The 27,125-nt window shown below is 38.2% G+C and overlaps 2 protein-coding genes across 3 annotated transcripts; one reads left to right on the top strand and one right to left on the bottom strand.

The window, feature by feature from the left end:
* The first annotated feature begins 71 nt into the window (after nt 1-71).
* On the top strand, nt 72-5,719 carry neil1 (nei-like DNA glycosylase 1). 2 transcript variants are annotated; one of them, XM_084094521.1, is made up of 11 exons: nt 72-247; nt 1,901-2,396; nt 3,756-3,875; nt 4,084-4,168; nt 4,268-4,361; nt 4,574-4,695; nt 4,774-4,801; nt 4,883-4,944; nt 5,029-5,224; nt 5,306-5,407; nt 5,510-5,719. In XM_084094521.1, the coding sequence occupies exons 2-11, from the start codon at nt 1,939-1,941 to the stop codon at nt 5,557-5,559; spliced, it is 1,317 nt and encodes a 438-aa protein (XP_083950647.1). In that variant the 5' UTR covers nt 72-247; nt 1,901-1,938; the 3' UTR covers nt 5,560-5,719. The 2 variants fall into 2 exon arrangements, with proteins under 2 accessions (XP_083950647.1, XP_083950646.1); XM_084094520.1 differs by having other exon boundaries at nt 4,084-4,186.
* An 87-nt stretch (nt 5,720-5,806) lies between these two features.
* man2c1 (mannosidase, alpha, class 2C, member 1) lies at nt 5,807-16,983 on the bottom strand. Its single transcript, XM_084094508.1, has 26 exons — nt 16,775-16,983; nt 16,405-16,530; nt 16,210-16,333; nt 16,057-16,127; nt 15,802-15,979; nt 15,473-15,662; nt 15,095-15,201; nt 14,739-14,849; nt 14,294-14,386; nt 12,504-12,620; nt 12,329-12,424; nt 12,097-12,242; nt 11,778-11,901; nt 11,202-11,323; nt 11,035-11,120; nt 9,631-9,792; nt 9,388-9,473; nt 9,223-9,317; nt 9,028-9,132; nt 8,752-8,908; nt 8,503-8,646; nt 6,974-7,083; nt 6,790-6,869; nt 6,374-6,513; nt 6,179-6,282; nt 5,807-6,102 (listed from the first exon to the last, which is right to left on the bottom strand). The coding sequence occupies exons 1-26, from the start codon at nt 16,873-16,875 to the stop codon at nt 5,988-5,990; spliced, it is 3,090 nt and encodes a 1,029-aa protein (XP_083950634.1). The 5' UTR covers nt 16,876-16,983; the 3' UTR covers nt 5,807-5,987.
* Between the last annotated feature and the right edge of the window lie 10,142 nt (nt 16,984-27,125).

Here is a 27,125-nt window from a genome sequence, read left to right as displayed (position 1 = left end):
AGTTTGCAGTTAAAGGGGAATGGCATATCCTTAAAATACAAATACATACTATTCAGAGTTTATTCAGATATTTTATTTATTTCCCCTGGCATTGAGAATATCTATTCAGACCAGTTGGAAATCTTCAGAATTGAAGAACTGGAAATAAACTACAACTCCCATGATCCTCCCGTGTCCCGTTTCATAAACATTAGCACACCGCGGCGCGCGAGTTTCCATTATTATATAACATACATCAAGAGCAAAGGTGAGTTGGTGCACGATTCATTGAATTTAACCAGTGATTTACTGATTATGATCTTGCTGGCTATTCGGGAGCACACGTTGCAAAGCGACAATTCGTGAACTTTGCATATGTAGCATCTAAACATGCATCTAAGGCATGTAACGTTACTAGTTGCTTAGCGCTTATGGCAGACTTTCATAACCGCAAAGTTCAACATCAGGAAAGGATTGTAAACTAGCACAGCACGCTTACCAGACGCTCTACATTAGAGTACAATAAACATCAAGCAGTCCAGTTGAACTATTTTAAGAATTAGAGGCACAAATAGCCGTTACTAAATTATTTCTCCACCGTTTATCAAAAACATTTCTTGAAACTGTTGACAAATGGCAGGATGTAAATCGTTAGTTTTTTTATGAACTTTTCACAGATTATAGCGGCGACTGAATGTGCCGAGCTTAAAAAATAAAATAAAAATATAGGCCTATATATATAGGCTATATATATATTATTCATTAATTTATCGGAAATATTTGATTACATGTTAGTGCGTACATGCTTCATTTAGGCTAAATCTTCCACTCCATTACCCATTTGGTCAAAAGTATTCCCGTTTGTCCCTAAGAAAATTGCAAAAACACAGACATCAGGATATTTAGACATTTTTAGACAAGTTCTGGTTTTGGCTGCAAAAAGAAGAACAACAAAACCAACTAAGAAATAAAGCAAATTAGTTTGACTGTGAAAACAATTTAGTTTGACTTAAAATCTGATTCTTCGTTTTCTGAAGGTTAATCACCTAATTTCACTGATCATTTGTTAAAAAAAAAAAAAAAGATAGGCCTAAATTGTTAAAGTCAATGAAGCGGAAGTTACAATAGTCTTTTCTTCCCTGTTGTGACATAGGCTATATCCGAGTGAAACAGCTACTTGAACAAGAAAGATGTAGCAGGGCAGACTTGATCGGATAGTTGTGGTTTGCTATTGGTCGATCTCGTGTGATTGACAGGTTGCCCCGCCCTCGTGCCAGTAAACGCGTCATCAGAGAAGAGAAGACTGCAAGAGGGAGAGTTATTTTGATTAAAGCAACACCAAAGATTCTTTTGTACCTTAAAATAATGTTTCCAAAATCGTTTCAGTGGTTCATCAACTCGTAACAGGGTGAACGGCACTTCTGCATTCGCTTTGCGGCCCTCTATCCGCTATAACCGCACTATGCAAATTTGCCAGATCGGGTAGCGGATCTGTAGTTCGAATGAGCAAGAAGCTACAAATTTGACTTGTTTTACGGCAAGCGTTATAATGTCATTATTTTGTTTTTCTTCGTTTCTGATGTCGCAAAACATCATACTTTAATAAAATCATGCAACATACTCTACCTTGTCTGTGGACATCGTTATTTACGACAGCGGTAATGGACGATTCCACTTCCAACCTGTAGGGGGACCGAAGAGGAAAAGTGCTTTGGTGTTGCTTTAAGGATTTTAAGGGCACATGAATAAAAAATAATGATGTGCACGGATGAATCATTTATAATAACTACTGTAATGTTACATTTAAAAAAAAGAATTGCAGATTTTGATTTCATTGTGACGACTAAGAGTTTTAGGTCCTAATTTGAACCTGATTGTGGAAAGTCGCTTGTGTAACAACATCTGAACCCCTTATGTTTAGGTTTTTCCACAGACTATATCTTCCTTTCATGTTCGAAAATGCCGGAGGGTCCTGAGCTTCATTTGGCTAGCCTGTTTGTCAACAGGATGTGTGAAGGGCTTGTGTTTACTGGAGCCGTAGAGAAATCTGAAGTCAATAAAAATCCTGAGGTCCCATTCTGCTGCGATGCCTACGTCATCAAAGCCCAGTCCAGAGGAAAAGAGGTCATACTCACACTCACACCCTTCAAAAATGATGGTGACAGTAAACGCAAGGTCGTTAAACATCAGTCTCAGCATCCGATGGATGTGGTTTTCCGATTTGGGATGTCAGGGTTTTTCCGCTTCACCTCAGAAGACGATCTTCCAAAACATGCCCACCTGCGGTTCTACACTAATGAGAGGCCACGCAGGGTGCTGAGTTTTGTGGACACACGCAGATTCGGCAGCTGGCAAGCAAATAGAACGTGGCAAAAAGACAGAGGGCCTTGCGTCATGTCTGAGTACGAGAGCTTTAGGTGAGGGATTCACTGAACTCTAATAATCATATTGTACACATTAAACGTATATCAGAAATTAGCATAAAAGATTTAGCTAGGTTTCTAGTAAGATAGCAGGAAGTGTACACAGTACTCATACGGGGAAAAAAAATTCCTGGCCAAAATATATTTTAAATATATTATAAAAATATGTTGTAAACAGTGAAGTTCTGGTTAAATATATTTTTGAAAGTGAAAATATATTTTGTTTCAACCTTCATACCAAAATATATTTCAAATGCAAGAAAATACATTTCCAACCGTACAGTAGCCTTGCATTTAGACAAAATGCAAAAGTGGATGGAACAGCATAGCATAACAAAACTATATTTTGTATCCATCATTTAAAATGTGTTAGATGATTTTTAAACCCTTACAGAAAAAAACACATTCATTTCTGCATGTTGTCCACTTTTGTACAAATGTCTTCCCAAAAAATAGAGTGACTGATCACAGCAGTCAGAATAATTTTTTCCCCCTCAAACATTTACTCAATAACAGCCTTATTATAATCACCCGCACACGTTATTTTTTTATTACTTGTTATTTTTTTGTAATTTAATACAAGTGTAATATAACAATTATAGCGTTTAAATGTACATCAAATAAAAAAGAAATTTAAATATGAAAAAAATGGCTAGATTTACGATGTTAATAACTGCGTCATCATTTGCGTGCGCGGAGTTTTGGAGTACTCTACGCATGCGCCTCATTTTGCTTTAACGGTCAAGCGGGAGTTCTCAGGGGAAAAGGTAACTTAAGTAAGAGCTATAAATTTCGTTTTAGTCATCATTTAGCATAATGTTGTCACTTTAGATGTATAGTGTGTTGTATTTTTAAGGTTTTGTAACTTTATTTTTCAATTTAATGCCCTGTTCATTTGAATTTCGTAATAAAATGGACCGAATTTGAAAGCTGAGACTTTGTTTCATAGCCTAAAAAGTAACAAAGATTATTAAGATTTGGATGGGAGGAGCGCTACAAACAATATTTTTGTTCATAAAAGATCAATTCATGGGATTTCAGTTTCAATCGGTCCAGCAAGATAAGAAACGATTCAAATCGAGAAAATGTTATTTTCAACCCAGCCCTAGACATATTTTATGCCAAGCATATTTCATGATATGTCTAAGACATTGTAGTGTAACTTACAACTCAATTAATCTCTGTAACGTTAGTTACATGGAAATTGGCAGGTAAGGTTACTCACAGGCACAACGTGACACTGGTTTGGTAGTTTGATGCTACTGTCGGTGGAGATGCGATTAATATGAAAGGGCCTGTTTACGATGCAATGGGTTGATAACTTATTATTATATGTGTGTTAAAATATTTCAGGGAGAATGTTCTTTCAAATCTGTCAGACAAGGCATTTGACAAACCCATCTGTGAGGCTCTCTTAAATCAGAAGTATTTCAACGGGATTGGGAACTATCTTCGAGCAGAGATTTTGTTCAGGTAACTCCCTTTACAATGTTTTCTACATTCAAACTAAATTGTGCATCTCAACTTTGAGAATAAAACCATGTTGTCTATTTGAAAAATCCCCCTTTTTTAACTTAATTGTACATTAAACCATTGAAATATTCCTCTCTTTGATGGCCTACTGTCTAAATCTGATTATGAGAAAAATGAACTGATTGTTTTCCCCACACATCCTTTTCAGATTACAAATCCCACCATTTGTGAAGGCACGGACAGTTCTAGAGGGAATTGAGCTGAAAAATGAGGATAAAAAGGAGATCAAAAAGGTTATTACAGTTTTAGAGGTGAAGAATCTGACCCTATAGTCAGTGCATTAATAGGCACTTTGTTTGGCATTAATCATGGCTCTGTTCGGTTTCATCCAGACAACAGACACTGCTGGAAAGAAGGGGGTGAAGGTTGAGACCCCAGACCTCCTTTCTTTGTGTCACACTGTTCCCTTGGAGGTGGTGAAATTGGGTTGGTTTACACACTGCATTTAATTGTGATATATTAATTTATCATCTGCTATTTTGCACAGCTGTGTATGACGGTAACGGTACATGCATACCCATCACATTCTGAATAACATGTTATCTCAGATTTGTAGTCGTAGTGTCAGGGAAATTGCCTTTTTAGCTTCAGATCGGTATTCGTGCAACTGATTTTTTACTTCATTTTTATATAATTAGGTGAAAATGGCTATACACCAGCAAAAGCTGAATATTCTGTGCTACAAGCCTGGATGCAGTGCTACTCTGTGGATGGAATGAACTCATTAACTGACCACAATGGACGGACAATTTGGTTCAAAGTACGTAAATCTTTGTAAAATCATATTTCTAAACCTGGAAACCATTAAGTAAAATTTTATTTAAATGCTTTGTTTCAGGGGGATCCTGGTCCTATGGTGCCCAAAGGTAAAACCACTCTGTAATTTAAACAGATGATTTATTCCTAAGAATTTTAGTCATTTATAACTAAAAAATATTTTCCATTAGGTGCCAAATCTCGCAAAAATATGTGGAAAATACAGAAAGATCACGATTATACTGATTCAAAGGTGAAAAGCAGTTCATTTTTATTTTTATTTTTAACTTGGGTTCATGAACTGATACAAGAACATTAAACGTCTGCTTCACTCTAGAAAGCCAAAAAGACTCACACCGAGAGCATTGCAATAGAAAAGCCTGCCAAGAAAAAGGACAACATAAAGGTAAAGAAAGAAAGTGCAACCTCTAAAGCACAAGGTGGTTCAAAAAGGCAGAAAAAAGACACAAAGAGGGTCAGTACAGAACCTGCAGATGAGAAGTCGAAAAAACAAGGAAAGAGAAGCTCAAAAGGTTAGAATCTTACATTCTACATTTGTATTTTTACTTTAAGTATTATACAATGATTTCACTGCAATGTTGTCCTTTTTTAAGTTCCTCCAAGGACTGGGACTAACAAAATCAAAGGCCAACATGTGGAGGAAGTGATTAAAACTAAAAGGAATTCCGTCACCTGCAAGGAAAGTGCAACAAAAGGTATGAATTCAGTCGTGGCCTTTTAATACAGAAGCCGACTGTGCTCAGTGAGTTGTGGCGTCTTGGGTAGCTGATTCAGTCTTTCTCTCGATTCTTTTGTAGCAAAGCCACAGAGGAGAAGTAGTGGCACAAGACGAGGCCGTTCAAGATGATGACTTAAATCTGTATACTTTTCAAAAGGAGATGAAACTACTGTAATGGACCACTTAGACCTTTTGTATTCAGTAAAAACTTCATAATCTATTTTTAACATAAAATATGTATACAAAAAAATACCTGAAATATATTAAAAAACATTTCCTTAAATTCTAATGTTTAATCGACCATCTTGCCTTTTCTTTCCAAAATATCACTTCAATGGTAAGAGAGTTGAGACGAAATAATAACAGGAACAATACATTGTAAATCAAACATTGAAATTTATTTAATTAAACAAATAATTAAACTTAAGTGAAAAAAACTTTTGAAAAGGTGAAAATGTGTGTGCGCAACTGTAAATTTTCCAAAAGTGATGGCAGCTACTCAGGGACTTACAAGGGATTTCAGTACCTGCGTCATAACTGATACGGATTGAAATGATTCACTGTATAATTAAGAGGAGAGATCTGATCTGAAAGGGTTTGAACGTTAAGGATATTCCAGAGGTGGTCTTTGACACAGGAATGCTGGGATCAGGACGCTCCAGGAGATCACAACTATAAAGGCAGTAAGTTATTTATTAGTGTTCTTGACAATACAACAACAGAAGGTTAGTGTTCACTGTTTACTCACTGCCAGGCTTCTTTCACTTGAAGGGAAGTTGACAAAGTTGCAGTCACACTGCTTCCGTGAGACTCATAGAGGCGAATAAGAAGGGCATTCTCTCTCTCTTCCGCCTGTGAGAAAAAAGGAAACTGAGTTTGTGCTGACACAGTGGGCAAAATCTGTTAGGAAAGGTTACCGTCAGGTCATTTCATGAACAGGCACCTGTTTTATGGTCTCCAGGATGACGGCAGGCGAATTAACAGAGAACGCACTCAAGGGTTCAGAAATAGCACCATGATAGACACGGAGCGGGAAGTTCAGGTTGTAGGCATACTGGATAACTGAAGCTTCCTGGAAGGGGCCTTTTCAGACAATGATTTTATTAATGGTTGACTGTAAATTACTTCTAATGGTGATGATACACAGGGCAACTTTTCGAGTAATGTTGCTGGGCAATCTTGCCGAGCGATTGTTGCTTAGGCACTTTCCCATTGAAAATGGCCAATAAATTTCTATCTGGATAATTTAGATCGGTCATGGGCCCTGTGTCTCATCTGGTTGCCCGTTGAAGGCAACATTGCTCAAAAAGTTGCCCTGTGTATCATCACCTTAATAGTTTAGATTTGAGATGTACCAACCTGTATGTGGCATTAATGCGTAGGTAAAATTATGACGCCCCATATCTGCATTGGCATCTGGCGCTTTTGGAGCCCGCAATCTGTGGGAAAAAAACAGTGGTGTTAGCAAAACATCTTAATGACCTGTCTGTATTTGTGTGAGAAAAATACTGCCATGTTTGTTCATTCTGCATGGGTAGCTTACAGGGACAAGGTCATGATGTTTTCATGGACCGAGTAGCCGTATTTGGAGTCATTAAGAAGAGCCACGCCAAAGCCATGCTCAGACAGATCAGCCCATTTGTGTCCCCACACCTATTAAATAAATCATAGAAATAACGTAATATTCTCCAAGAGAACATTTAACCACAGACATTATAAAAGAGGAGAGATGGCAGCTGCTGAGAAACCCATGCTGGGTTTGTAGGAAGCAAAGTCCTATCTTCAAATTAAAAGAATCAGTCATCCCATTGGGAAACAAAGATGAAAAACCGCACTCTCAAAGTATAATTTCATAGATTTATTGTAACCATGTTAATACTTAAATATTAATACGTGAATTATACTTTGAGAGTGCGGTTTTTCATCTTTGTTTTTGATAACTTCTTTATTACTCGCACCCATAAACGTTTTGGGAGTTGAGCGCGCCTGTTCTCAATATCCCATTGGGAAAGACATGGTCCTTTTGGTTTTGAACATGCAAGTGCTTTCATTGGACCAACCAGAAATAGGCTGTTTTTAGCCTGATTTGAGCCAAAGATTCAAGGTTTACCTTGAATTATTTTTGGTCGATTTTATTGGTGCTTGAACAGGTTACTGAAATGTACACTTGGCAAATAGAGTCCCAAACAAAGTACTTGACGTGATCTTGGGCATCTTGTAGCCTATTCTCACACAAGGCCAACAAGACTGTTAGGTGTCCCATTTATAATTTCATGTTTCTAAAGGGTGCTCATGAGCACCTCTTATACCCCTTTTCTACCAAAAAAATAACTGGTTCGGAACTGGTGCTGGTTCAAAGTTGGTTCAACTTGCGAACCTTCTCAGAACCTGTTTGTTTTTCCACTGACTAGAGAGCCCAGCGAATGACGTTGTTACGTCACTGTGTACGTTGCCATACGTCTTAGCTTTCCCAGAAACGCTTGCGCCAACTTCAAGCATAACAATTACAATGGTGGACTACATCGTCTTTCTGCAAATGTTTCTCCTGGCTTTGCGATCCTATATTGGGGTCAGAAGAAGACGTTTAGAACACATTTGTGCTGCTCGTCTGGATTACTATAGACGGAGGTTACGTTCGAGAATAAGTTCGACAATAACCCAGCCCCCGACGTAAGCATGACGTGGTAAAAGAATGGTTCTAGTCCAGCAAAGAGTTGGTGCCGCTTTGGAACCAATTTTCCTGGCCGAGAACCGGTTCTTTTGCTGTCGAAACACAAAGAACTGGTTCGCGAGTAGGCACCAGCTCCAAACCGGCTCCAGCACTGCCTTGGTGGAAAAGGGGTATTAATAGCCACAATGCTCCCTCATTGTGCCCTTTTTCCAAGCCCGCCACTGAGGACTTCACGGCAGATTACTACTCGACAATCTACTACTGCAATGTCGCCAGAATGTGGACTCTTGAGGAAGACTGCTAGGATTGAATGCAACATTTAGAATAGGACCAGTTTTTGGCCATTCAGAAAGATAGGGGCTATACTTCTAATACCAGAAAATAAACCAAGTTTGCAGTACCTCAAAGCGAGCCCAGTCCCAGGAGGTGTTTCTATGAGTGGGCCTCTGCAAGTGTCCAAATTGGATCTCATAGGTAGCGTTTGGGCTGCGCACCTGTACGGGGAACTCCACCTTCAGAAACTTATGTGCCTCTTCCCAGTCCACCTGGAAACAAGATATCCATTACGCTTTACAGAGTTTCTTGAACAGCTGGGTGATTAAATATCAAGCATAAGATGACAAACTTAGTTGTAATTCATCATTCCTCACCTGCGTATTGAATTTAATATAGGGGCAGCAAGCATCCAGAATAATCTCCTGTCTTATGGTGCTATTTCCGCTGATCCTTAGCGAAAAGGAGACGCTGCCCTGAACCCCCCCAGATCTCACTACCTTAGCCGGCTCGACAAGCTCAATTACAGGCTTCCTGGGAAAGTAGATTTATTGCCATCATTGTTATGACATTAACTTGGGTTCACACGGAGTTCGAAGCTGGGTTCATACAAATCCGATCCCACCCACTGATGTAACAAGAAACATGCTCACCTTGTCTGAAGGTGGTAGTCCATCACATCCCAAGCATCCCAATACAGAGGCACATCATCGAACAAAGAAAACTGGTTTCCAAAGCCACCCTCAGAAATGGTTTCCCTGAAGTCATAACATAGTTGCTTGCAGTAAGTTCTATAAACAACCCTACAAGATTGTGCACTCTGCTTGAAGGCCTACATTATGACTCACCTGTTTGTTTGGACTAAATACAGGGACATCAATCGACCTTTTTGGTCAATTGTGGCCTTCAAAAGGCCATTCTCCATCATAATGGTCCCATCGACCTGTATCACAAAGAGCAACCACTGAATGACGAAAATGTGTGGGATGAAGAAAATTTAGGGAATTAAGTACCATCATTGTGACGGAGACTGTAGGCTCTATAGGCTCAGGCATCTCGGTGACTTGAGCTACGCCCACGCTAGGTACTCTCACCAAGGCTGTGGAAACGTGATATAATAGAGGATGTGCTTCAATGAGCCTTTCTGTACTTTAATAAAATCTTACCTTGTCATTAGATATGAATAGAAGATATCTTTGAGGTTTACCCAAAAGAAGGTCATCTGAACAATGCTATGCTTTGTTAGTGGGAAGTACCTAATCTTATTTTAGTGCCCTCCCCTGGCAGTGATATGACTTCAGTTCTCTCCCAGGGTAAAGTATTCAGTACAGCTGTGCTTGATCCTACAGCCTTGTCAGGAGATGATCCCAGTGATTCACAAGCAGCAAGAAGTAGTCTAGACCCTGCGGTGCGTATCTCTGAAAACAAAGTTCATTAGGTTATGCTCATCGTGATCTTCATCAAGATAATATCACTTATGTTAGCTTTGTCATACTTGATAAAATGATAAAAGTTAACGGGTCGTATATTTCAGTTTTTTGGCATAGTTTACTCATCTTCATTTTGCTCCAAACCAGACATAATCGGATGATGTGAGAGTTCTAGGGGGTAATAATAACTCATTTTGATGACAAGCTTTGGCTCAGGCATTTCAGGATGACTAAAACAACATTTGAGAAGATGTGCAATGGGATTGGTCTGCCGCTGAATCCAGTTTTCCATTCACACAATCTGTTGAGGCAAAGTCAATCTTTTTTTGTGCATCAAAGGATTTGTTTGGTAAATCATATCTAATCATATATCAAATCTTGTTGAAGTGTTCAAATATGCCATGTGAGGACATGCACTAGTTTGCCTCACATGCTGCCTCAAATATGAACATGCAGAAATGTGAATGAGATTTGAGAGCTATGCCAAAGGTCACAAATTTCAGAAAATGACATCAATTTCAACATTTAACACACAAAGCTATCATATAAATGTTTTAGTACTTTTATGAGTTTTTTTAAAAGCTAGACACAGACAAGCCCAATTCACTTTAATTGTATGGAAAATAATTATTTTGTGTTCCACTGAAAAAAGACAATAACACAGAGTTGGAACAAAATGAAGTTGAGTAAATGATGCCAGAATTATCAAGCATCTCTTTAACATTACTAATTGTAATATTAAAACTGAACTTTAGAACTAAATATTAGGGATGCAACTGATATGAAAATTTTGGTTGCTATCGATAATCAATTCTTCTTTATATTTGAAAGCCGATAACCGATATATTGGCCGATAAATCTAAATTAATAAACTTTTTATATAATTTTTGAGAGCCTGATTACAAAAACAAAAGTCTCACTATTAAAAGCCATGTACCAAGCACACAATTATAATGATGTTCTTACTATAATTTTATGTAGCCTATACACACTGGACTTGCGCTGAACATGTTGCATTAACTGTATTTTGCTTATCGAAGTGATTCCAATCATATTTCAAGCAATTAAAAACAATAATGGCGAACATGATGGACATCTGAAGTGTCTCAGCAGAAGGAAATAATCTATTATTTATCGGCTTTAATATATCGGCCACAGCCCGATAACATTAAAATTAACATTGTGCATCCCTATAAAATATGCAGAACATGTTAAAGGCAGATGGTTTACCATCATAGTACTGTAAAGCATCCTCAACAACCATCTCAATACAGCTGCCAGGAATCACATCATGGAACTGATTGAGTAGAAGCAATCTGAAATTAAGACATGCAGAGAGCCACTTGAGATTTCAGCTATGCTCTTATCATCAGAACATTTAATGTTTGAGCACTTGCCTCCACAGTTCTTGAAGTTTGCATGCTGGATATTTGAAGCTATCTCTTTTACACAAGGCCAGACAGCTAGCCACCTCAACGTCATGAAGCAGAACTTCACATTGACGGTTTCCCAATTTTATCTACAGAGAAAAAAAACGACAAATTAAAGGGGGCCTTCCCATCCAAGTTGACTCAGAACATAAATAAAAACCAAGCTGATCAATCAGAATCTGACAGTTTTGATGTAGGAACAATTGGCATATTAACAAATGATAACTCCCTTATATATCAACGCCTATGTAATTATTCAGCAGACCTCCCTTGATGAATAATGTTGTGAACTACGTCAGTAAGTGGAGGTTAGCCAATCATAACACAAAAGTCATTTACACAAAGTCTTAATGGTACAGTAACTAAAATCAGCCAGATTTCCTCTTACGACAGAGAGACTAGAAAGTAAAACAAAACTGTTTTTAATGCAAAATCTTCACTATCAAAAAAAGTTGACGTGTTATATGCATCTTTATCAAATCAACAATGAAAATTATTGCAGTTAGAAAGTGCACTATTAGGGGGATCGGAAGATGGACACACCTTTGCTTGTGTGGTGTAAGTGCCATTATGTAGCTCAAGGAAGAGCTCACCAACCCATGTGCACAGAAGGGATGAGTCCGCTTCCAGCTTAGAGAACAGGACATCAGGACTTGACATCTGAACCCTGGATGACATAATCATGTTCATTAAATCTCACATCAAACTGACGACTCATTCTGGTAAGTATTTTTGAATAACGTCATGAATGCATCACAGGATAAGTACATTATAATATTTATATTTTTCTATAGTCTGTATAAATAGCAGGAAATGGGTGTTTTTGTGCTACACCCTCAGATAGGTGAAAAAGGAAACTGACTTTGGCAGACAGTCGGTGTCCTGGACACGCTGCAGGCGGTCAAGCATTAGCTGTGTTGGGCCCCCGCCCCCGTCGCCGAAACCAAACAGGGCTGCGCTGTGATTGGCTCGTCCCTTGTCTTTGTTGTTCTTCACTGTGTTAATCAGCTGTGTTGAGTCAAAAGGAGGAGAAATGAGCTGGCCCTTCATTAGAGGGAGGGAGCAAATGATACGTTACATGATGAAAAACGTACATCTTCCACTTTACCCTTCATCTCATAGGAGTTACCCGGAGGAAAATGAGTGAGAACCGGTGTCCCATCAATACCTTCCCAAAAGAACGTGTTATGCTGGTGGAAAGAGGAATCATGAACATCACAAACAACCATAATAAGGGTTTTCATATGTACAGATGTGATAGGCACCCACTGGAAATGTGTTAACAAGGTTCCAGCTCAGCTTCTGAGTAAGAAAACGAGAGATCCCACATCCTTTCATGATCTGAGGCAGCTGTGCAGAGTAGCCAAAAGTGTCTGGCAGCCAGAACTGTGCGAGATACAGTAGACAGTGAATTAGTACATGAAGTGAGTGTTTTTTTTATAACAGTGACTAGCATACTGTATAAGATATACATATCCAGTCATAATCAGACTAGACAACAGTTACTTTTTACTGATTGTATGATTACAAATTCACACAATGGAAGTAAATTATCATATAGTTTATGTACATTAAGTCTAAGGAAATACTTGTTTTTATTGTCTGCAACGTATCACCTTTTTCCTAAGCCCCATGATGCTTTGCACAAATTATGGGAGTAACTTCCGTTAAACTGTAAACAATTAGCAAAAGGTTCGCTCTATGAACACAATAAGCATTTTCAAAAACTGAGTATAACGAGAACGTTGGTAACCAGACAGTTGACGGCAGCCATTGAATTCCATAGTAGGGAAAAAATATCACCAACATTCTTCAAAATATCTTATTTTGTGTTCAACAGATGAAAGAACTTATACATGTTTGGAACAACTTGAAGTTGGAGTAAATTATGACAGAATTTTAATTTTTGGGTGAATTATCCCTTAAATCAAAAATGTTCATTAACAGGAACACTGAGTGATACAATTTTAAAGTAATTTCCATCATTTTGACAGACAATAGATTACAATAAATTTACCTGCTTTAGAAACATTTCCAGTAAACACTGCTAACAGGGATTAGAAGTGAAAAGGGGAGACAATTACATTCGAATGTAAGATGCTTCTTAGTGCATTCCAGTGAATTATTCATGAGATGAATCATAAATTAAAGTGGGAGAGCAGACCACAATTGCACAGTATTTGTTGTCTTTTTATACTGTTACAGCGGAATACAATTAAAAAGAGAAAATGAGGAGGAAAAGAATGCAGCAACTAAAAGCTTTTGCCATCGATGCCATTCTTGTGATACCACGTCACATTAAAATACTAATCTCCTGACGTCTGATAATAGAATATATAAAGGACATTTTTTTCAGCACATTCAGTCAAACTGACGGATAAGGATTATTTGTAGCACAACCTAATGAGTTGAAATGATTTGTCTCAGTCTTTTTGAATGGAACTTCCCCAAACCGGAAGTGCCTCCCATAATCTAAAAACGCAGTAGGCTCTTTAAGAAAAAGATGGATAGACGGGTATCAGCCGTCAAGCAACTGAGCGCCAGTAGCTTATGCTTATGGTGTGATGATGCATAACTATTGGTCAATGTCTTGTTCCGGGAGTCATATGCAAATGTCTTTGCCCATATTTTCCCATGTGAAAGACATTTTAAGCTATGACACTTGCGGGATGTTTTAATGGTACAAAGTTTAAGGAAAATTTGATTTCCCATGACAGCACCACTTTTAAAAGGTTTGGTTAATTAAGATGAATTTCTTGTCGTTGTTCTCTGTTACTTCATCTCATCTCAAGGTTGTCTGACAGATATACAGCCTCATGTGCCCTCCTTTCAGGTTCTCATGGCCTCCTCAGCCTTGGAGGAGTGAAGATATGCACTGTTTTTCTTTCTTAATCTGTCCTTTCCCAGTAAATTTCAAAGATTTCAAGACCTGGTTGATTGTGTGACCATGAGTTACAGCATCAAATTCAACACTGATAATGATGTTAAAAAAAACTAAATATAAACTGTATTGTTATGGGACTGAATGTACCTATTTGTTTTTAGACAAACAGAAGTACCTCTTTACAGTAATGTCCAAATTCATCCTTGAAGAAGTTCTGGCCGTGTAGAAATTGTCTGACCATGGACTCCCCAGATGGCAAGTTTCCATCCTGATACAAAGAAACAGACCAAATAAGCTTGTTAAAGGGTTGGTTCGCCCCATAATGAAAATGCTGTCATTAATTACTCACCCTCATGTCGTTCCAAACTCGTAAGACCTTTATTTAACCACTGTAGTCACATGGACTATTTTCACCTTTCCGGGCCTTGAAAGTGAGCGCAATGCTGTCAATGAAGGGGACCGAAAGCTCTCGGATTTCATCAAAAATATCTTTATTTTGTGTTCAGAAGATGAACGAAGGTCTTACGGGTTTGGAATGACATGAGGGTGAGTAATTAATGACAGAATTTTCATTTTTGGGCGAACTATGCGGTGAAGAAACATAAACAACAGTGTCCTACCATCTCTACCCACGTGCCTCCAACTGGAATAAACTGGCCTTTCTGCACAAAGCGCTTGATCTCTGAGAACAGACCCGGATACCCGCTCTTCACCCACTGGAACTGTTGTGCCTGCACAAACACATCTGTGTTTTTATCATTTCATTGACATCTATTGCTTTATACTGAGCTTATTATATTTTTTTCATCCCTTAACCCTAAACCTAAAAAATATTTTTACAAATTATTTTTTTACATTTTAACTACCCCAACATTTAGTATGTTTATTAAGCATTTTCAATTGGCTGATGGCCAAAGTGAAGGCAATTCCTTCTTGTTGTGACTAAAAAGAAAGAAAATCTGTAACAAAAACGTACTTGGGAGCATGTAAAGACAAACTCTGGGTTCTTCTCCATCAGTTTGATCACAGTGACCCAGCTGCGAGCACACTTCCTGATGGTCTCTTCATACGGCCACAACCAAGCTGAGGACGGGATTGAACACATTCAACAAGATTTAACATTTCCTATGTACACTACCATTCAAAAGTTTGGGGTCGGTATGATGTTTAATGTTTTTGAGAGAAAAAATCTGAGTTTTGATCAATGTAATGTGTACCTGCTGAATAAAGTGATAATTGCACTGAAATATAAAAATCTGACCCAAACTTTTAAACATTAGTGTATATTTCCACCTGCCAAAAGCGTCATAATTTAAAAAAATAACGAAGTGAAGTAATACTTATTTAATATTACCCGAGTCAATATGGCAGTGGCCCATGGCATGAACCACATGTTGGCTTTCCCCATTTTTCTGGGCAAAAAACTTCTGGGCTAGGCTTCGAGCAGCAGCAAATGAACTAGGATTGGCTGGATCGCACAGATTCACCATCTCATTGGCTGTAAACAAGGCCTGGAATCCACGCTGCTCTCCATCTCCTAGTAACTATGCAAACATAGCAAAAAAATTAGACCGGGAATGTTTAAATTTTTGTTCTACTGTTCACTTTAAAGGCAGGGTAGGCGATTTGTTCCAGAAACATTGCCTACCCTACCTTAAACATCACAGTTCAATGTGAAAATACCTTGACAATGTCCACAAGCATCTCAAAGTCGGTGAGAAGCTCCCTAACATCTCGATTGAAAACAACAAGCTCGGCCTTCTGGAGAGTGAACTTCCTCTTTGGGTCGGGGGCGGCAATCTGGGAACCTTGTCCGGCTCCAAAAAGTCCATTACACGCAAGTTCCACGTATAGGGTAATGCTTAAATATGAGATTAAAACATGAAAATGGAAGCAAATGTATATCAGTTTAGAGTCAGACTTTAGATTTCCACTAACCCATGAGGTTCACTGTCCTTCAAGCACTCGGTCAGAATATAGCTGGTCTTCTCACCTTCTTTGGTCAAACCCTGAAAAATAATTCACAATGCGTGAACTCTTAAATGTTAAAAGTCATTCATGAGATCATGATCTGGTCTTGGGTTTCCACACCTGTACTGGTTGGTGATCCCGCCACACCATCCCCTCTCCATCGCTCTCCCATCTCAAATGGACCTCCTTCTCTCTCCAGGCCTCTGGAATCTTCAAGACCACTTTGAACCAGCACGTCCACCATCTACCAAACATTTTTTGTCAATACACTAGTGCTATACAGTTTATTGGACAGTAAACATTTACACAACTTACGTGGGTCCGAATGCATCACCAACGTTGCAAGGCTGAAAGTTTTGCTGGATTGCCTCTGAATAAGGAATTCTCTTCTCCGACAGGAACGCAGTGATGGACTCAAGTGGATGAGTGTCTCCAAACAGTCTGCAGTGAATGAGAGTGTTTACAACACTGCTCATATCAAACTACCAAACAAGGTCAAAGGTCTTTCTTTAACCTTCAATAACTTGTTTACAAGAAAAAAGGTACAAATATTAATTATTTAAAGACATATTAAGAACAAATAGTTCGTTTAACATTAAAACTGATAAGTGAATTTGCATGAATACTAATAATTAAATATCAAACATTATTAGAGGAACAGTGTAAGTTACAGAGGTGCACTTACCTTCCTCTAAGATTGCAGTCCGTGAAATATATATCGGAGATAAACTTCTCCGCTCGCTCCAGTAGAGTCCGTCTGTTTTTCAGTACGGGTTGGTGGTACATGATTAAAAACTAGTGTAGTTATGAATGAACAGATCAGCTGCAGACCATAGACACGTCTCTGTATTAGCACCCGGAAGTACTTTGACAATAACAATAATCTGTAAATGCTGTGATAAACACTAGAGGACGCCATTGCACCATGTGTTTCCAAAAATATAAGCATGGCCGGTGTCATGAGAAATCGAGTACCCTCTTAACTATCATGATTATACTTGTACATACGAACGATATTAATTTAAAATATGTATAGCTTAATAGTGCATAATAAATAAAATTGAATTTATATCTCATGATAAACTATTACAATAATAATCTAATAATAATTTAACATTATTACATTCTTTTAATATGCTAACTGAAATATTTGGACATTTAACACTAAAAATAACACGTAAATACATTTAAAAATTATTCTGAATAAATGTAGGGTAAGCATATAATGCATGCATTTATAAACTAAGCTATCAGGCTAATCGGGTATCTGTATGTTCCATTCATCTATCTATCTATCTATCTATCTATCTATCTATCTATCTATCTATCTATCTATCTATCTATCTATCTATCTATCTATCCATCCATCCATCCATCCATCCATCCATCCATCCATCCATCCATCCATCCATCCATCCATCCATCCATCTATCTGTCTGTGTCATGTTTGCCAAGGAGACAACATTTTCAGTGAAGAGCTTGAGATTAAATAAGAGATGTGATGTGTGAATAGAACAAAGACAAGGTGCATATCACAATATTTTTATTGTTTGTCCAAATGTTTTTATGTATTTCTAATTTGTATTATAGTTTTCAATATATGAATATATTTCAAATTATTTTAGTAAACAATATGAAATAATATTAATAACATAGGCTAATTAATAATAATTATTCTCTTGTGTGATTGAGGTTTATAGCAGGTGTTATTAGCGATTAACCTCAAATCTAAAAGGGAGGCGAGAGTCCGACACCTGCTATAAACCAATAAAGCTCATTTGTTATTAATAGCCCATGTCTATTGTACAGTTTTTGTTAATCTATGATATTTTTGTATTTTTTGGCCTGTGTAATAAGAGAAATATGTTCTACCCCATACTGTATATGCCAGAGATACTGTATTTAGTTTCTTCTGCTACTTTAAATTTAATAAGATTTATTTTATTTTTTTGCTGCTTCAAATGACAATAAACTACTTAGATTTGCAAATAAGCAGCTTGTGCAGACTTATTGTTTAAGACTATATAAGTATGAAATTATTTAGATTTTAGAGCTACAATCAGTTAATTTCTGACATAAGAATAAGATCATTAGATGCTTTGGAGTTGAACGCCTTACCTGTAACAACTTTTGAAAACTAAGATTACATGATCCTGAGGAGAAGATTTTGAATATTAAGTCAAAATTAAGTACTTCATATTTCATATAATAGTAGTAATAAAAGATTGAAGTTCTACACACGGCAATTTGCATAATAAAATACTAAATAATTGTATATTATTAAAATAATATAATATAAATAATGCTAAAAATACTATATATTTCTTTTTTTACTGGGTCAATTTATTAGCAGCACAAAAAACATCACAACACAGTAGTTCACAATACCAAAACACTTTAAGACACTTTTAAGACAAATGAGGAAAAATACAATGAAAAGTAACACCTCAAAATTCACACTGTTCATCACAAATATGTGCACACACAACTAACCCACATACAATAAATCAAAATCACATTCTGTCGTCTTTCTTTTCACATTTTCCATCAGAGGACAGTCTAGTTACAGATTCAACGAGTGCTTAAGAGAATATGATGGATTCTTCAGTCAGTCAACTTCACCTGACCATACTGGTTAACCAGCTTAACCAGAATAACCAGCCTAGAACGGCATGGAAACTAGTATAAGCAAATCCCACCGGATTATGGAAATATGGACTTAATTTGCTTAGTGTCATACAGAAATCACAGCTTCAAAGATCTCCAAAGTCATATAATAATCAATATGACTATTCTTGAATAATCATTTTTCTCACTATTTTGTCGACTCAGGCTACATCTACACGAATCCGGATCCATTTGAAAATGCATCTTTTTCTCTATGGGGGGGCATCTACATGACACAGTTTTTAACTAAAAATGTAAACTTTTTATGCGTTTTGGCCGTTCATTTACACGAAAACGCCGCTTTGGGGGCCTGAAAATGCAAAGTTTTGAAAACGATAAAAGATACTGTTATCGTCTCCGTGTAAACAACAAAAACGCGAATTTGTGAAAACGGTGACGTCAAGCACATTTCGTGTTCAGTTTATAGACATGTAGTTTTGTCTTTAAAATGTGAAACCGCCAACTACTGGTCTGGCATGAATAATACAGCGGTTTTAGTCGGTCTCGCAGATCCGAGATCATTTTGTCAACGTTTTCAACTTTTCAAAAACACAAAGAAAAAACTTTTCAGTTTTTAGTACATTGTTGTCGTGTAAACGTACCCTATGTTTTGGCCTTCCATCCACATTGAGACAGTGTTTTTGTCCTGTGAAAACTGAGCTTTTTGAAGACACTAAAGTGGGTCAATTTGAAAACGGCATTTTTGTGTTGTAGTGTGAACTGTATTTTTAAACAGAGGTATTTGAAATCAATTATCTTTAGGCTACATCTACATTAATCCGTATACAGCGTTTTCATTTCAAAACGCTCTCTGTCCACACTAGGGTTTTTAAGCATTGTCCACACTGAAACATCGGAAGACGAGTACATTTTCTGTCACCTTTACAGGAATGTAATAAGATTGTACAAAGTAACATTTAATAACGTTTTTAGTAACACTGTGAATGTGACCAGTATAAACATCATATATCGATACAATATGCATCACATGATTAAACGTGTCATCGTTTTCAAAAACCTCCGTTTTCACGGTCCACACTATAATACAAAATCTGCATTTTTAAATTGATCCACTTGGACGAGTGTCTTCAAAAAGCTCAATTTTCAGAGGACGATGCTGTCTCAGTGTGGATGGAAGGTCTAAACATAGAGAAAAAGATTAATGTTTGCTACGTTCACGCCATGTCGTAATTACGTTACTTCGAGATGACAACAGGTGACTGCAGGGCGGGGCCGAGAGCTGTGGGAACGGAGCGAGGCTGGTGGCGTGATTGCTATTGAGCCTCAGGTGTCTCACAGTGGAGCTCCGGATGGATAAAAGGAGCTTGCTGCCGTGCTCCTGGGTTGAGGTGGGGTGGCTGCCATCTGTGAGGGGACGGAGGTGTTGCTGCTGTTCGCCGCAGGCAGACCGATACACGGTCTAATGAGTGTAACCTGCGCGCCACACCGGCCTCAAGTGTCTCACGGAGGAGCTCCGGATGGATAAAAAGAGGAATGACGACAGTGAAGAACGAGAGAGAACCAGGCCTGGACAATTTTACATTGTGCTTTGTTTATGTTTGTGCGGCAGTCGTCCTTGAGGGGCTGCCGCTATACTTTTTTCCGTTTTGTGTTTTTTTTATTTTATATTAAAGCAACACTGTGTAGGATTTTCTCCCATCTAGCGGTGAAATTGTTTATGATTACCAACTGAATATTACTTTCTAGCCCCTCCCATTCCGAGGGCGTTTTAACTCCTACGGTGGCCGTATTATTTCAAATCTGCCGGCAGTCGCGAGTAATCTTCCCCTGGCATTCGTCACGGTGCCACTGAGTGTAAAAACGCGAAAGGCGAAGCTTGAATTTCCAGGTATGTCTCTCTTTGGCTAATGTATTTTCAAGATGGAGGCGCAACATGGCTGCCGCCATTTTTTACAGTGACATTCTACTCAAATCTGTTCACGTTCTCAAACTTGGAATTATGTATTTTTATGGCAACACTATCAACGCTTAAATGAATCTGCAGCGGTCAGGTGGTACAAGTAGGAGCTTTCAGAACATTCCCAGCTTACAAGTTGTTATTACGAGCTATACGAAGACGTGAATGCTTTGTGATTACGGTTATTAAGACATGGCCTGAATGCAATTTTCGACCCAATAAGAAAATTTGGCCAATATATTAAAGCCGATTAATAATGGATTATTTCCTTCAGCTGAGACACTTCAGATGTGCATCATGTTCGCCATGATGGTTTTGAATAGCTGTAATATGATTGAAATCACTACAAAAAAGGAAAATACTGTTAATTGCAATGTGCTGTCATATTGGCTATATACAATTATAATGAGAACATTGGTTGCTTTTGATGGTGAGACTTTTGTTTTTTTAATCAGGCTTTCAAAAATTATATAAAAAGTTGGATTTATATTTATCGGCCAATATATCAGCTATCGGCTTTCAATAAAGAATTATCGTTAACGGTTTCGGTCAAAATTTCATATTGGTGCATCCCTAACTTTATTATGTTTGGTCTATCTCATCTCAGTGAGCTTTTATTACATTTTATTCATGCGCAGTGAGATGATTTTAGCGTTTTGAGATGTTTCAGTGTGGACAAGTCACTTTTGGAAAGCACTTGAAAATGCTATGAGAGCAAATGGACAGAGAGCATTTAAAAAAACAACAACAAAAAAAACATTTAATGTACTGTATCTGGAATAAATGTAAATGAAGCTTCAAATCAAGCAGCTAATCAAGATCGTTGTGTACTTGAAAATGACAAGCAGGTGAAGGTTCGAACGAGCCCACCTGATGTAGTGTTCATCAAGCTAATCACTCCAGTCATCATGCAGTATCTTCACAGTTACAAGTCAGAGCATTACAGTACTTTATATTTGTACGGGTTACTGGGTGTGCATAGGCGTTTAGTCTCATGATTGCTCAGGCAACGAGAAGTCAAAGGTCAACCTACACGCAAGCTGGGGAACAATAGGCCAGTTCTGTGGCAAGCTCAGTGGGAACCGAGAGCGTGGCTCTTCTCGTACCCTTTCATTACTCTAATCGGTCAAACAGCACAATAGTAAATATAGGGTGGGGACATCATAACTACCCATCTCAGGCCACCACATATCCATGCTGAACCAGAACGTCCTCGTTGCCTCGGACAGAAGCTGTGTTTTCCCACCACATCTGCCTGGCACTGCATAGAGAGATGTCACATGCCGCTGGACAACAAAGGAAGGCCACCATTGCAGAATATTGTGTGATAGTTTCTGCATCGCAAAGCACCAGGTTTGATGTTGACTGGTGGGTTATTCACATGTGGTGAATTACATACTGTACGAAAATTACATATTTTTACTCTCCTCTTGTGTCATCTTAGGTTTTTGGATCCTGTTGGATTAGAATGTGGTTGAAGAAGAACTCGGTATTCATATAGTCTGAGTTCCTTGAAAATTTTTGATCTAAATATTGCATGCAACCAGACGGTTCCTTAGCGACTAGGCCCATGAGCCAAGGAGACAAATGGAAATGATGGAAAAACGGATCGACTGCATGTGGATTTCAGAGCGTAATTTGCTCAGGTTTCATCAGATGTTGAGAGGTTACACTTTGGAGATGTTTTCTTCTTTCTCAGCCAGTTTGTACACATTGGTTTTGTCTTTCTGCTCTTCGGTGTTAGATCTAGTTAAAAGAACAGGAGATGGGCAGTTAATTGTGGGAATATGTAGAACAATTAAACTGGTAAACTTGCATTAAGATGCAGTCACATCCGTGCGGCAAATTCACATGACCAACTTAAACACAAGCTCAATTTGTGTGGGGAACTTTTTCGCTCGTTTTTTGAAACTCCAGACAAGGCAAATTCCAATAAAATGAATGGATTTTGCCCACACAACGCGCAATTTTACAGAGCAACGGTACATTTAATCTTATGAAAACTATTAATAATTTAATGTGGCATTACATACATATGTGCACATGTGCTGTCAGATCATTTCTATGTTAAAACAAACACATTGTCCTGGTAGTTGGATAAAAGCTGGAAAAGCAATGGATCTTAACCAACACATTCCTATTGAAGGCAACTTATTCATTTAGTGGTCTGTGCCTGAGGCTCCTTAAATTAATGCTAATTAATTATGGTGGGATCTTTACAGCAACGTCACATTACATTGTGTTAAATAAATGCATTATTATTAATTTTAACTTTAAGCCTATGTGTATACACACAGAGTTTCCCTTCACTTGCAACAAACTGAATTGTGTCTTTTATGCCACATGACATTTGATTTTCACACTAGTTGTTTCTATAGTGGCAGAATTGCAATATGCAAATGTTTCCCCAAAATATTTCCCTCAAATTCAAAGTTCTGTCATGAAACTCTAGATGGCACAGGCTGATAAGTCCTTAACTCAATCTGCTGCAATCATATCATTCTCTATCTACACTTTTTCACCAATGGTTCACGTCTAGAGCCAGAGCCTGTTCTCGGCCAGGCGAACCGGCCGCGTGTTTCCACAGACATGAGGAACGAACGGTGATATAACTCTACTATGTGTTGTTTACCTGCCTATAGACCCTTTTTGTGCCAACAACACTATTACGTCACAACGTTAGCTTGAGGCAAAACAAAGGGAAAACTGGAGGCGGCCAATACAAATCAGCTAGATTGTCAGCTATTAATATTTATAGTCGGCTAACTTACATAAGAAGCTTAAAATGTCACCTTGCTGTGTTGTTGGGTGCCAGAATCGACAGAGTACATGCATACCTGTCAACATTTGGTTTTCAAAATCCGGGAGATTTGTGAGGGGACCGTTGGTGGGGGGTGGGGGTACACCTGACGTGCAGTACACTTAACAGCTCATGCTGTTAAATGTACTGCACGTTAAGGGTATTATTTACATTGCAATAACCATAAGTGAAAACATAACTTAATTTATTAATATAAGACTCAAGGCCCCGGCGTACTTAGGGGGGTTCGGGGCGGGCATGCTCCCCGAGAAAATTTGGATTTCTCTTATCTACATATGTGCAATTTAGGACTTTTGAATAACTTTTGAAATTATAAGAAATAGGCTAGCTTTAAAACCTTGTCATTAGATTATTTGTCAATACCTGCTCTCTCCTCATCTTCATATTTCTTTTTCTCTCAGTCTTCTTATCCTGGCCTATTTCTTCCCCTCCTAAAGCTGAACTTAGTCTTTTCATTTTCGTCTGTGTCAGTGACGAAAGTAAACATAGGCTCAACTGATATTTATACGTTTTATGAATCAAACATGCTCCAATTTGAGATTTTATCGCATTTTGCCTGACAAAAAAACAGACGACAGCTGTGGTTAAATGCAATAAAACGAGCAGACTGGACAGAAACAATCATCAAAAATGCTCACGATTGCAGCGCACACTTCATATCAATAAACTATTGTGTTTGGTTGGTATGGATTATGGTTTGGTTAAGTGTCTAAATTTCCCATGCATGCCCACCTAGAGATGACATCAGAAATTGGGGAACAAGTTAAGTGATTTCACACGCAATGCTAATTTGTTTAGCGCATAAGTTAGCTAACTTTTTTAGTCGTACAACTTGCAGTTAAGTAACTGCTAGCTAACGACCAGAGACTAAACATAAAGGAAACTGTTTGTGTCGTCTCCTTATCTACAGTTGCCATAAGTGCAGTGGAGGTAATCCTGTCAGATCGTCCATCCACTGAGTGAGCGTTTACTGGTCGGCCAATCTGGCTCCGTCCATTAAAGTTAACTTTTCCAAATAATAATTACGGTTCCGGACAGTGAGTGACCTTACATATTCAGATAAAATTGGATTTTCTCCAGTCATTGTTAAAAAAACATGCTAACAAAACTTGCTAGCTAGCGTTAGTTAAGTGGCCAGGGGAATCGTTCTGCCTCCACCTAGGCTCCGCCCCCCCCCAAAAAAACGTCACAATGTTTACTAACTGAAAAGGGGTCTATAGCCAGTCGAAAAAAAAACCACACACTGCGTGTCCCGGTGTTTGTGCAGGCAGTGCGGCATAATACCGGGAGTGATTCTAATGAACCGGCTTCTCACATAAACTGCCGGTACTCTCATCTGTCCTTTTCGGGGATAAACTAAGACTGAAACCGTTGATTCACTCGCTTCTCTTGCACACTGGGTCTCTCTTGAATCTAATATATTTAGATGTAAAGAGCAATGTACGTTATTACATTGCTCAACGAGGCAGCAGCAGCATTTCTCCACCCCCCTCTCCCCTGCTTTGTTCGAGACCAGCAAGTTTTTAGGGTCGGAGTTGAACCGGTCTTTCCGGCCTGGAACCCCCTTTTCTGCAGTGAAAAAAGGTTGGAAACCCACACTGGCATCGTGTCGGTAGAAAAGGGGTAGGGCACAGCTGATTGGTTCCTGAGCTCGCTGCTCAACCTTGAAATACTGGTCAGTATTTTCTGTTAGCAGTTGCAGTTTGCTTTCATGAACCCTCCACCTTCCCCAGCTCCACATGTATAGATCTGCTATGGCTAATTCATTTATGCTATATTGTATAGCAGCAGCATGTCTTAATTTCTCACAGCAGCGTGTCTGTGTATGTATTGGCAGTAGCAAGTCCTGTATTTGCTCTGCAGCAGCAATAACTAACAGCAGTAGCAGCACCAGATATATTCCGCCAAGACCAAACATATCAACATTGTCATATCCATAACCGTGCACTCCAAGAGTTGTCACAGAAATAAAAACCTCTTTATACTTTTGTTGTTGGATCTATATTTTACGTCAAAATGATTAAGGGTTAAAGTTTACAAGGAAACTCAGTTCTTGGCCTTAGCTTCACACAAAAGTCTTGTTCAAACCAAGCAGCTTTCTGTTGGTCAACGCTGCGAATTCGAGTGGTCCATTTGAACCAGTTGTGATATGTGTGGGGAAATGTTTTGAATCGATTCCCGATCCCGTAGATTACTACTGACATAACACGATTTCGACTGAAAATTCACAGAAGGTAAATGTGACTGCATCTTTATGTCATTTGTTTCATTTTGGTATGAATTAAACACTCACCTTTTTCTCAAAAGACACCAAACTAGGGTAATGATCAGTAGCAGTCCTAGCATGGAGGCCACTATTATTGTTGCTAGTATACCTGAAAGGAAAATTTACCTCATAATTAACAGTATGTTTGATTACCCTCAATTGTTGGTTTAATGCAGCATGCCTTGTATTTATTTTTGTTAAGTTTACAAAGTTGCCATTTTAACTTTGAACATGTATCAACGAATATGATCATAACCTGGTTTAAAATTAATTTTGTGCATCAAATGAAAGTCAGTGACATTAAAGTCAACATGAAATGGCATTTGCAAGATATTAAACAAGAAAACGCAGCAAGATTTGATTTTATCCATAGGGAATTGATTGGATTGTGAAAAGTGGATGTTGACAAGGAAAGTAAACGGTTTTAATCATTTTTCTTTAGAATAATGTTCACTTTTGAATCGTGGATGTGAATGTGTGTATTAAGAACGTATAGGGTAAATTTTGATTTCATGTTGACTTAATAAAAATAACTTAACTGCTTAACTCCTTAAATATACCCAGATTAGCTTATTGGTTAGCTGTTCTCAGTATGATTAGCAGTCATCACCACACTAATGTTACACAACTGACATAATGAACAAAAATACACAAATGTGGATATGATTACATATGTGGTGACAAAACCCAGTAGTGTCAAATGAGACACGCATGCTCATGGGCGCAGTGGTTTAAAGTAAAGATATATGTCAGCCACTGCAGCACTACAATTATAACTAAACCATAGATATGTCAATGATAAGGTCCTAAAGTCATGCTAAATGAACAAACATGCCCTCTCCATATGTTCAAACTTATGTCAACAACAATCATGCTGTGGTCAAAGACGAGTGACGTAACACTGCAGTTACACGTCACTGCATGGCCACCAGCAATTCGCCTCGCATATGAGTGTCATAACGCAAGACGTCACGTCTGTTAGCCAGAGGTGAGGAAGTATTTGACATCACACACACACACACACACACACAGACACACACAAACACACACACATGCACAAACTGTGTTACCATAACATACCCCAGCTCATCCAAGTAAAGTCTCCTTAGAGGAAAGAAAAGAAACCTGAATTGAGAGAAAAGTTTTGCAAACATAATTGCACATCCAAATGAGCTATTCAGCCCCCATTGTACATGTAATGAAACTCAATGGGGTCCAAAACAACATTGGATTTTTTTTAAATTTCTTTTTTAGATCTTCATCAGCAGAATAAATAAAGTCAAATGGAAAAGAAATAGGTTTGAAATGACATGAGTAAATGAGCAAATTTTTGGGTGAAATATCCCTGTAAGGTCAAAACATAA

Source organism: Abramis brama, assembly GCF_963993115.1.
Source record: "Abramis brama genome assembly, chromosome: 20".
In the NCBI taxonomy this organism is placed as follows: Eukaryota; Metazoa; Chordata; class Actinopteri; order Cypriniformes; family Leuciscidae; genus Abramis; species Abramis brama.
Note: the sequence above shows the minus strand (reverse complement) of the source record. Positions and strands in the feature narration are given on the sequence as shown.